The sequence below is a fragment of the Lepisma saccharinum genome, chromosome 5 (assembly GCF_977018435.1).
Source record: "Lepisma saccharinum chromosome 5, izLepSacc3.1, whole genome shotgun sequence".
NCBI lineage: Eukaryota > Metazoa > Arthropoda > Insecta > Zygentoma > Lepismatidae > Lepisma > Lepisma saccharinum.
In genome coordinates, this window is record NC_139233.1 from 2,090,421 (window position 1) to 2,103,104 (window position 12,684).

The 12,684-nt window shown below is 39.2% G+C and overlaps 1 protein-coding gene across 5 annotated transcripts in view; it reads left to right on the forward strand.

Moving 5' to 3' along the window:
* The window catches only part of LOC145987602 (uncharacterized), a 616,185-nt gene that overhangs the window by 469,847 nt on the left and 133,654 nt on the right, over nt 1-12,684 (forward strand). For all 5 annotated transcript variants that reach the window (XM_083121963.1, XM_083121964.1, XM_083121968.1 and 2 more), the window contains exon 2: nt 11,522-11,582. In XM_083121963.1, the coding sequence (XP_082978089.1) occupies nt 11,522-11,582 (61 nt within the window). The remainder of the gene's footprint in view (nt 1-11,521; nt 11,583-12,684) is intronic.

The window sequence follows — 12,684 nt, forward strand, 5'->3', positions numbered from 1 at the left end:
TGAAATACAAAAGCACTGCCAATGGTTGAGACATATATTTCAAGAAAATATCTCATACTACTAATAAAATATATGACATTGATTGGCGTTAAATCGGTTAAGAATATCAATGAAACTAAAGCACAGAAGAAACGAAAAGTATTCAAGAGAATATATAAGAACAAGAACCTACATAGTCGTACAAATATATAGACGTACAAAAAATATATACCACACGTCGAAAAAAGTCCACCGTGAAATTTGCGTAGTCATTCTGTAATTTTAAAAAAGTACATGAGTGTCGCAAACATTCGCAAAGAAATTAACATCATTTGTGTAGGTAACAAGTAACTCTTTCAGAAAACTAGGATAACAGATATGTATAATGCGATATAATATACTAAAACTCTAGTCCAAAATGACTTATACGTTTTCTCATACAGAAATAAACGTGACTTTTTCTGATGGTGCTCATGCTTAAACTAAAACATATAATAATACACGAACAAATGTAACCTTACGTTGAAACACGAAATCAAATAAGAACACCACACAATCACCACTAGCACACAGAAACCGACCGCATTCATCGAGCAAACTCAGACAAATGACGCGATCGTTTGCACCACTTGGCAGGCGGAACTCAGGTAGTCGGCTAGTGAGACCCTTTTTTCTATTGTTCAGTGTGATTTCTTGGAATACAAAGCCTAGTTTCATGTAATATGGTTCAACTGTTTTGCAAATTAACAAGTATTTAACCCATGTAGCCAAGTGCGAAAATTGACTTTTGTCCAGCTAGATTACGAAAATACCACACTGTGCGTCAGCTGCAAACGCCATCAGTATAGTGTCGAAAACTGCAAGAACCAAAACAAAATCATGTAAAGGTATGACAGCACATTCTGCTTTTGGCGCCTTATGTTAGTCTGGTTACAAACCCTTTTATCGGAGTTCTCAAAGGCTTCTTAGGGTTAGAAGGACCAAGCCCTTGCGTGGTCTGTGGTGCAGGATTTATTTTTAATTATCCTTATTGGTTAGGAATAAAAGATCATCCAGATCTCTTACTAGGAGATTTATTTAAACTTCCGATGATATACAAACACTTTTTTCAAGCAGACAGTTCACCCGATACAACTTGTAGGCCTAAACCTATTAGTTGTACCTAGGTTTATAACCCTGGTCTTTTTGATGATGCAGGAGAACGCCTTATTCAGAGTTGGGTTTGTGGAATATCCGCCAAATGGAGTACAAGTACACCAGCCAATCCGAAGATTGAAGCAAGATAGTACCCAACGTCCCCTGAACCATCAGCTTTACGGCGACCAGAAGAATGTCCCCGTAGGCTTACAAAAGTCTAGCTCTTTTATATCATAATTTTGTTTACAGTTTACCATGGTTACTACATAGTTGTTTTATATTTCCATAGTTTCAGCATATTTTTCCGATTTAAGTTAAACAAAAATAATTACCTATTGTAACATTAACAATAATATTTTTGTGGAAAGAAATCTCACACTCTTTTGAGAAAAGATTCAACACTAATTCTTAACAACATAGATTTTTATAACATAGACTGAATAGTTTAGTGCTTAAAAGGCATGTGTTGACAGGGGCGACACGGGTAGAAAAATTGAAGTTTGGAACTTTGTTTATATAATAGTGAGAAATGAGGGTAATTATTTACGGTCGCCCTGTATGCAGAAAGCAAATAGTTGAACGAAGAGTGGGGGATATCGCCGATCCTTCAGCCAAGGTAACGTCAGTCTGACGAGATTGATATGACATTAAGAATTAATGTTACGACGCAACCTTCAGGACCACCCAAAAAATCCAACTCTCGTAGCTCGCAAATCAAGGTGCGTAGGCAGCCCTTGGCTACACCCTTTCCCTTACGCATCGAGGACCTTGGTGCCAAGTTGGGAGTCGTGCGCTCTCCTTGAGGAAGAGAATTTCGGTTAGAAATTATTGAAATTGTTTGCATTCTAATGAAAACACATTTATGAGATAAACAGATTCATTAATTTTTAAGCGACTTTAGAGAGAATTCGCACCGAAGCGACAGGCGACACGTGTTGCTTCAGGATTTCTCCAATCGAACGCAGACTTGTGCTGCTTGTCGTACCGCTGCGGTGTGAAACGTTGCTGCTGGTTGGCTCGTTCCCAAGCGACACGTGTCGCCTGACGCTTGTCGCTTCGGTGTGAATTCTCCCTTAAAGTTTTGAAAATGCACAAAAATGTTTTTTCGCCGATGTAATCAATATTTATAGTATGCACAGTTCCAAGTGATGTAGCATTTCACACGTAATATATATTAGTCTCTTGTAATATAATTAAGCCTTGTTTTCATATTAAAAACACTAAGTTGGTGACCAAGGCAGTTGATTAATATAAAAAACACTTAACACGTAACGTTTCAACCCTGTATCAGGGTCTTCCTCGGACAAAGAACTACACTAAAATGATTAAATACACACACAGAAAGATACATACATATAGACACATAGACTAATCTTTCTGTGTGTAGTATATTTAATCATTTTAGTTTAGTTCTTCGTCCGAGGAAGACCCTGATACAGGGTTGAAACTTTACGTGTTAAGTGTTTTTTATATTAATCAGCTGCCTTGGTCAGCAACTTAGTGTTTTTACTAGTCTCTTGTGTAATTTCTTTAACGTACAGTACATGATTTATACAATATATTTCGGATTATCCGAATTTTCGTTACACGAAACGAGTGTGGTACATCAACATATAGGATAAACGTGTATTTAGTTGTAACAAGTGGAATTCCATAGAGGTGTATCCGTCCGTCCCTTTTTGTACTGTGAAATTTTAGGCTTATCCTTTGGCGAACGAAACGATAGTTCTATAGGGTGTCCCACATAAATGTTTAAAGCTGCCATTGAACATTTGCTATTGAGTTTTGCTCACCGCCCTAGAGTTAGGCAACACACATGACGCTGTGCAAGGAAGCGAGTATTGCAGGATCTAGGTGTTCCCATTTTTATTGCCGGTGAGTGTACAAGTCAGTGGAAATGAATATGGAAGTAATACTCAATGGTCATTTTACGAAGTTGTCCTCTTTCATTCATTCATGGCGATAAGATATTAATATTCACATGAAACGTTCTTCGTATCCGCGTACCTGTTTATTTTGTTCGATTAATTAGGTCATCCACATAGGATCTTTTTGTCCTCCTATTGAAATTAAACTACTACTGCTGATACGAATAATAATAATAATACGTAAAGGTACCTCTGTGAATGTGCACACATGCCACGAAGGCATGTGCGGAGATGTAGAGCTAGAGTTCCACATATTCTTGATCTCGGCCATCCATAGTTGGGATGATGCTCCCAGGTATCCATAGATACGAAACTGGGTGGGCCGCGCAGAAACAGGAAAATGACTGGAAAATTTCCTGGTCACCTGCCCCGGGATTCGAACCCGCGGCTTCCCCGTGGTACCCAGATGCTCTATCAACTTCTCCAAAATAATAATAATACTAATAACAACAACAACGCACATTTTCTGTTTATATCTGAACCATCAGACACTACCCACATGACAATTTAAGTGGCACACTTGTGTGGCCGGTTTAGCTCCTTCTTACAAAAGGGATTTGGCAACACTGGTTCAAATTTGCCGCTCCGTGCCACACACAGCCCTGGTAGCCCCTTTTCCCTCGCCGACGGAGCAGCTCAAGACAACGCCCCGTGTCTGGTGGATCCCAAGGTCTCTCCGAATGACACCGTCCCATACATGGCAATGGTGGATACCTTTCCCATCGGCCGGCGAGTGTGTGAGTGTGCGAAAAATCTTCCAGCCAGGAGATGATTGATTTATTGCAGAACACGCCCAACGGAAGAACAACAGAAGATACCGACTAAGGCGCATCCTTAAGCCTTATTAAGGATTCTTCCTCAGTGAACTCCTTATAATGCTTTGGCTTTGCAAGAGACCTTCCTCGATTTCCAACTCTTTAAAGGTGATACACCAGGGCGTAACTTGGAGCCTAATTTGGGGGGCGTGCAGACTCTAATATTTTTCATCTCATAAAAATAGCACCCGTGATTATTTGCTAAATAAGCTAAATCAAAAAATATTTTTTTAAATTTTCTCCTCAGAGTCCAGGAGGTTAATAAAGCTGAAAATTTAATGAAATGGTTCAGATGAACCAGCACAGGGAGTAGTATGAGAATATTATCCACTAAACCTTTCAGAGTGATTTCAGAACTAATTAAATCAGTTTCATTATGTTTATATCAGCATGCACCTATTAATAACATTATTATTCTTCATTATGTTTATTGTAGGAGTGCGTTCATTCATATTTCTATTATAAACTTTTGAAAAGTATATGAAAGTCTGAATTTTCACTTTTTAAGACTGCAATTAATATTGTCCATTTCTGTATATGTTTTACATAACAAATTCTGAAACATGCTTATGTTATGAAGAAAATGTCATTGTAATTGAAGAATATATCCATTATAAGTAGGTATGCCATCAATATGTTTTCAAATTCTTTTAAGTAATACAAAAAGTAAGGTACTGTAGGTTAGTTTTTGTGTGCGATAAATTTCAGCTCTCTTTATTTCGTCTGAGCATTGATAGAATATCGTAACCAGATATCGAGTGCCCTCTGACACGACCAATGTTGCCACTACACCTCGTAATTTCGAAAAACATATTTTTTTATGTATATACCGTAACTAACCAAGGAAATCGTCTGTAATGCATAACATGTATAAACATTTATCGTTCTTTTTCAAATTCGATAAATACCTACATATTCCATCGATACACATCTGAAATTATTGGAAGCGACTCCAGAGCTGTATTTTATTCTTTTTACTTTGTACAAAACTTTGTACAAATACTTTTTTACACCTTAGTATCTTTTCCTCCATACTGAACGTTCATATAGAGCATGATTTATCTTGCTTGAGGGCATGCGATGCAGTCTCCACGGGACTCTTCCCAAGCTCTTCCGTCCGTGGCAGTGTGCCAACTTAGCTCTCTTGGAGCCAGATCTGGCTCTTTGGTGCACTCTTTCGGCTGTGAAATGGGACGCCCCACTATGATGCCATCACTGGTTCCGGCTCACATAGACCAACTTTTGTCATAATTATACATTTTGCACGTGACGTGATATTGTTATTTTGGCTGCGTGGCCCAACTCCCTCATATTTCCCCAGCTACTTCTTTATATGTGCCGTGTTTGACGTGAAATTGACGTAATATTGTTATCAGGGAATTCTTTATTTTCGATTTCATACGACCACCGGTGGATTATTGAGATGTGCGATGCCGCCGGATCTAGATGTTGAAAACTAAGAATAAATTGTCTTCAATTTAGTTAACGATAATAGCAATGCCCCACACCCCTTTGACAACTAACATTATCCTAGGAGGCACTTTATCCAGCCTTCGTAAATCTAGCTCCTTGAAGTCAGTTTTAACTTAATGCAAGGTGAAATTTAGTTCTTTTATGCGCATGAGGTTTGGCAACACTGCCAGGAGGCAAGGAAAAAAGCATTGATCATATGGGAGTACGATTTGATTCGTTCTCTTGGGAATATCAAACTTCCGATGGAATAGAAAAAGATGTCAACGGGAAGAGGGCAGTTTGAAGATGCATTTCACCAGCGGAAAAGTCGAAACTTCCATTTGATTAGCCGTAACTTGATGTTGAAGTTGATTCCCCATAAGGAATACATGGGATTCCGAAAATTCTTATTCATCATATTTTTCAAACATCGTGTCCAGCTTAATAATCAACATAAAAAAACGCTTCCACTTGCAACATGGAGAGAAATTCATACTCTTCAATACACCAAGGGTTTTCTTTTAGTAGCATGCCTATTCGGGCGATATTGAAATAAATGCACAATTTTTTAGTAACTGTATCTCCTCCCCTTAATACTCGAGAAATGTCCACATGAACAAAGTGTAAGATTCATGTCTCTATCGCTTTTTGTACAAAAGTTACATACGTTCAAAGTCTCGGTTGAGTGACTGTTTGGACACTATGTATACTGAAATGATTGTTGCTTTGATTGATTCATTCAAAATGTTTACTAAACCAAGAAAAGGTGTGGATCTTCCCTTATATACGCTCATTGTATCAGCCTTATATATTGTACAAATTTTAGCGATTCCCTGACAACGTTAAATTTCTAGTGACAGCACACGGTTACCCCTATACTAGGGTTTTAGTACACTGGGTACGCACCAGTTGTTCAGTACAGCTATTAGACTCCGCAAACGCAGCTCGAACTTGTTACGTTCATACATTGATACAAGTTTTAGAGGAGGGAGACATTGTAACATTTTCCCCATACGGAATGTTCACTTGTCCTACATTTTAATCCCATAAATTTGAAACTCATTTAACAACTCGTGGAGCCGGCCCCTGTGCCGGAGTGGTTAGCACATCGCGCTACGACGCTAGGGATCCCGGGTTCGAATCCTGGCCTGGGCATGGATGTTTGCGAGTGTCCATTCATCAATTTTATCATGTCATCCCTCATTCCCATTTTCGCAAAATAGCCAAAAGTGGCACAAAAAGCGAAGTAAAAAAACTAAAAGAAACTCGTGGAACAAATAAAAAATCAGATTACAGTTGAATCTGAATTCTGTGCTTGGAAAATGATGTTAATCAAATGTGTGCAAACAGCATATGTGATTCGTTACGTGTGATGTGTGGGCGTGTGCAGTCGTGCCGGCATTTGCTCGCCAGCGAATATCGATGAAAGCTCAGCGTAACACTAATTAATTACCTAGTTCCCTAATTTGTTTATCTTTTCCATTTTACGGGAACACTCGATCAATGAGGCGGCAGAAACAGAGCGCCAGCCAGCTTCGTCATCCAATTATATTTTTCAAACTCTCCTTTCGCTCAGTGGAAAGAGAGAAATTACTCTGAATTCTCAAGGTGAACTTTCGTGCACCTGGCAACACTAGTTATTATCGTGACCGCCCTGAATTGCGGCCAATAGTACGTTGTTCTGATAGCAGCAGGTTTACGTTTTGTAAGGGTTGCCAGGCGCAATTAAATTTTTGTATTAAAATTTGTCTGTTTTATATAGACAATAATAGGATACATTTTATCAGTAAGTAAACCATATGTATGTCAGTTTCCAACCTAAATTCCGAACCTCTAAAATGATATATTTTTCAATGAATGATACAGAGGCACAGCTTTTAATAAAATTCAGACTTTTATAAAAAATATTGGCATTCTCATTTTTTTATTTTTGATTGGGAACGATATAATGTGCAAAATATGAACTAAACCCAAAGCAATAATATAGGTGGAATTTTCTCTTTTAAAACATTTAGTTTGTTTTGTACACTTCATTTTTTTATAGCTTTTTCTGGTGATTTTTATGAATTTTTTTGTTTCACGTCTTGGCAACACTGGATGTTGTTAGTTTCCTGACCCCTAAGCCGCAACCTATTGGCTAATACGCCGGTGGCAGAAACCGAAAATATTCCCTTCAAGGTGAAACGAGATACAGGTGTGCCATTGTTTTAACGCGTTCATTATGAAGTCCATGATAAAAAACCATTCAATACGTGTCCCGAATCCAGACGAGCCGATGGCTTTATGCGAAAATCCGATTCAGCTCTCGAAGGCGCGAGCGATTACGGAAAACAATAGGTAGGTGCGACATTTCGTTCATTGAATTCGTTCGGACGCGTACAGATGGCGACACCTACGTGATTAACAATGTGCTACCTTTGCGTGAAGATTGAATGGATGTGGCTACTTTGCAAGCACACGATTGGCAAATAATTTCTTAATTTATTTTCCTGGTCCGCATGTTTACTGTAAAGTTCAGATGACCATGCGTGGTTAGTAATTGTTTCAAATGTAGATTATGTAAGTTCTTACTTTTTAAATTGTATAAGACGAAGAGATGGAGATATATATATATAATATATCCAGAATTGATCAAGGGTGGTCGCCGTGGCTCAGTCGGTAACGCATCTGACTACCATGCTAAAGGTCCCGGGTTCGATCCCCGGCCGGTTCAAAAACGTTAGAAGCGGCCCCGGCGCTCACCCAGCGTCGAATGACATTTGTACCTGGGTGAAACCCTGGGTGGTAAAGGCGGTCAGAGGCGTGATACTGATCACATCACCCCCACTTACGACCGGATCAAGAAAGTGTGGGGCGTTACCCCCACACCCCTATACGCCTTCATGGCGTGGTGTTAAGAGCAGGGGAGCACTTTGCCTTTAGAATTGATCAAGGTAGCAGGGAATACTGTAATGGAGAAATGAAGTCAATAGAGAAAGATGGAAGACTTCCAAATGAAATGAAGAAGATATTGTTAAGGAAACATGTTAAAGTTTCATAAATTAATAAGAATGTTAATTTTTTTCCAGTATATAAACGAAACGCTCTAATAAAGAATTAAACACGTCGAACTTTGTCACGTGCCAGTTTCACCCGACACAATGAATGTTGGAAGGAGGAATGGTTTCTCGGAATCGACAAGAGATGGCAGCACGCTATGTAAAGAGGAGTGAAGAAAATTATAAAAAACTTAATGCGGAGAAGAGGGATGATATATATTATAGTAAATTGAGAAATATATAAAAGAAGAGTTCAAATACTATAATAGAAGTAAATAGAATGATGTATATAGTAATTTAAAAGAATTAAGAATATAGCCGCATATGAAACGTTTAGGAAATTTATTAAGCGAGTAAATGAATTCAGAAATGTATATAAATTTCTTTTTGATTCTCTGACGAGGAGAACATCGTCAGCTTTTGCATTTGTCCGTTCCCCGGTGGCGCTGTGGTCAATTAGACGCCCCGAAGCACTTTACGGTTGCGCTTCTTTTTAGTCGCACTGGGCCATTGGCAGCGCTTTTTATTAGCGATCCTGGTTATCCCCTTTTGGTCGTTACGTAGGAGGTGGCGCTAGTGTCAGTTTAGCCGACCCTACTCCTTTATATAAGTATAGTTTGGTTGCTGGGGAATTGCCAGGGAAGTAATGAGAAAGACCCACGGGGAAAGGAAAGAAAACATATATAAGACATAAAGAAAAGGAAGCGACACGACGCAAATAAATTTCTTGTATAAAGAAGAAAAGAAGAAGAAGCCTTTTCCATAATTAAAGAAGAAGAAGCTTATTTCCATAATCAAAAGAAGAAGAAGTATTTTCCATAATCAAAGAAGAAGAAGCCTATTCTATAATCAAGAGAGAGAAGAAGAAGAAGAAGCCTTTCCATAATTACGAAGAGAAAGAAGAAAATTTCCTTTCAAGAAGAATGTAACCGATGTAAATTTTCGATATATTTCAATGTCGCTATATATTTTTCTCTGTATTTTGTATAGTTCTCAGAATATAGATCCGCATTTAACTATATCCTCTTGGCTATAAAACGCTTTCTTATTTGGAATTCTCAAACAAAGAACCTATCCCCTGAGATTAAGATATCTGTAGCCGTAGTAAATAACATGTAAGTACGTACCCACAAGGGGCGTGGCAACTTGTCCATCGACTAGTCCATGTCTGCACAAAGCGAACCCAAAACAAATTTTTGACGAACTGTAGCGTTAGAGTCGGCAACACTTGCAAGAAAATCCATTTCTAAAAAGAAAAGGTCTTCCCCGCGTGGAATTTACGGCCTTCATTGCCTCCCTTATCTGACGCCGTCAGGAGACTCATTTGTAAACTCGTTGCCAGGAAAGTCTACATGGGGAGCGTAACATTTGCAACAAGAAAGCAATCACACGAATTTAGAGAGCATACAATAAAGGTGTACAACTTTTGTTTTCCACTTTGGTGGGCAATTCGGTATATGTGTGTGTACCCACCCATCCAACTGGTTTACAGAATATGGTGACTTATTCAGATTGCAAGTATAATTCTGTTCAGTCAATTGAGATGAAATTGACTGAAATAAAATGCATTTCAGCGGCGAAAAATTGGATGCCTTATGTACAGTGGGATCCATAAGTATTACCAAGCAAATTGTCCATCAGCACGTTTACTCCCTTTGTTTTATGCAATGAGAGCTTCTTAGAACTGACACAAAACACCAAACAATGTGCTTACAACCTCTGAACCAGTATACGTAAAAATACGTAGGATGAAGATAAAGGCCAACGAGAATAGTCATGGACAATTTGCTGAGCAATACTTATGGACCCCACTGAACCCCTCCACCTGCACTTTTGGGGGAAAAAACATTAGGACTATCAATATAATAGCGTCAATATTGCCGCACACACAGTATTCTGTATTAACTTTATAACTTATTTTTGTACACTCATGTGTTCAGTGTGCGAATTAACGGGGGAGGAGGGATGCTGGGATTTACCTCCTCCCAAATATCCGCGACAAAAGATTTGTGTCCATGCCAGGGGTGGTTTTATCCCCCTCAGAGAATGCAGTAGCAGTCTTGTGGATCAAATAAAGACACCATTCTGTAACAGACCAACCTCATCGAGCCGGGGCAACGGCAGAAGTTTTCATGGCAGTGCTGATATTCTATTTTCATTATACCGCGTTTGTTAGAACCTGTCTCGTTTCCCGCGCTAGCGATCGCTGGACAGTTTCGGTACCAATGAGAAACGAGGAAAAGGTCATCTGCTGGGCAGCGAGGAGCGAATGGGAGGCAGAAGAGGGACGCTTACGTAGACGCTGTTGCCACGTTGCGGTCTAACTCACGTGTTTTGTTTGCGTCTTGTTGAAGAAGCTTGTTTTGTAAGCGTGGTGCTGATTAGTGTGCGTTTTAAAGTATCCAGGATGGAATTTTTTCTGGTGATATTTGCTTCTTTCCTTTTTGGGTTTAGTGTCATCTTAGCTGGAACATTCAGGAAGGAGAATTGTGTATATTTGTGCATTTTATTCACAGCCGGGCTTCGGCTTTTCCCAGCACGGAGTTCACGCGGTCTGCAGCGGCAATGCCGCGTGGTTTCTGCTAGAAATGCAAGTTAGGTTAAATGGGCTTGGCAATAGAAATTCGGTGAAGTTTTCGGTGTTATTTGTTCGATAGCTCTTTTTGTGTATGAGTTTGGGTTCATCATAACATTTAATGACGTAGGCTAAAACCAATGCTATAAGGTCCTTAGAACCGCAAGGTATTAGGTTAGTTTGCCGATTGGTAGCATACATATTTGCATACCCCCTCCCAAAAATTCAATCACAAGTACGCCACTGAGCGGGCAGCCTTCCCAAAGAAAAAAAGCTTAATTGGCACAGCACATGGATGTATATGCGTGAGTGTTTTGTCTATTTAATTCCAAGCAGTTGCCGACGCCAGGTTTTCTTCTTATTCTAACCGGAACAGAGAGAGCAGGCTTTCAAAGAAACAACTGTTGCGTTTTTATAAATTAGCCAGCAGACTGTTATATTTTAACAGCAGAGTATTGCAATTTTTACGATATCTTCTAGCAGTACAGGTAATCCAAGTATCATCCTTTTTTTAAGTTTATTAACGCTTGTTCATAGATATATGCAATCACTAACTTTTCTTCAAGGCTTTCACTAATATTCAGTTCTTTCTTTCAGAGAAGGGGTGGCATCTCTTTCGATCGTGCCGACCACAATGCCATCTACATCAGGATGATCGGTAAGTCCAAAGTTCTTTCCTATTCAAAGTCAGTCTTCTGAGCGAAAATTGATTTTATACAGTTTTTGTGAGTTCGGGAATTTTCGGCGTGTTCGTTGGTGCTCGCATGTCTTTTCTTCATTAAGGGTTTCTTTCAAGAAAAATTCTTCGTCGGTTAACACACAAGGCGGGGAATGAATTACATCCAATTGTTAAGAGCCCGAGGAAAGGGGCTTGGCCCACCCCACCCAACATAGGCAGCGCCAGGAACAAGAATCTTCAAGCCCTTAACTGACTTTGAAGAGTACGATATTCATTTTCAAACCTAGAATGAAAGAGACACAAATTTCATTGTTACACAACCTGTAGTTTTTCATCCCTCTCCTACCTCTTTCGTTTGAATCGAAGGTTTGAGGTGAAGCGGTAGGGAGTGAGTAGCATGAAAGCGATAATTCGATATTCTGTAAAATCAGTTAACGGCTTGTGACGATTCCACAAAATTGCCATAAACAGAGGCAATCGGCCTCTTTTATTAGCCTATTATGTTTCTGATTAGAATCGTCCGTTTTGGAGTTGAACGCACAAGCCTTTTCACTCCACTCCGATAGGTTCGACATAGTGGCAGTCACTGAATGTTATTTGGTATTGGAAGGGTGTGGAAGCAGCTTCTGCCCTTTCCAATCAAAAGAGAGGAAATTGAATTTATTGAAGTATAAATATACATTTTGTTCGATAGTGATGTTAGGAAAATCAGAACTGACTGACAAACCAAGTGATGGCAAAAATGGCAATACAAGATTGCATTTCAGGATAGGGTGTACAGTGGGATGCATAAGTATTACCAAGCAAATTGTCCATGACCATACTTTTTTCGGTTTTATCCAATGAGAGCTTCAAGAATTGGAACTAATCACTACACAAGCAGCTTCCAGCTACAGATGACGTTAAGAGCCTGTTGCTTAAAAACACGTAAGATGCAAGAGAAGAATTAACGGAAATAATCATGGACAAATTGCTGAACAATACTTGTGCATCCCACTCTACGTTGCAGGTACTTTGGTATATTCTCTCCAGAATGTGCAAAGGACTTATTGTAAAACGAGTCAAAGTACCTGCAACGTAC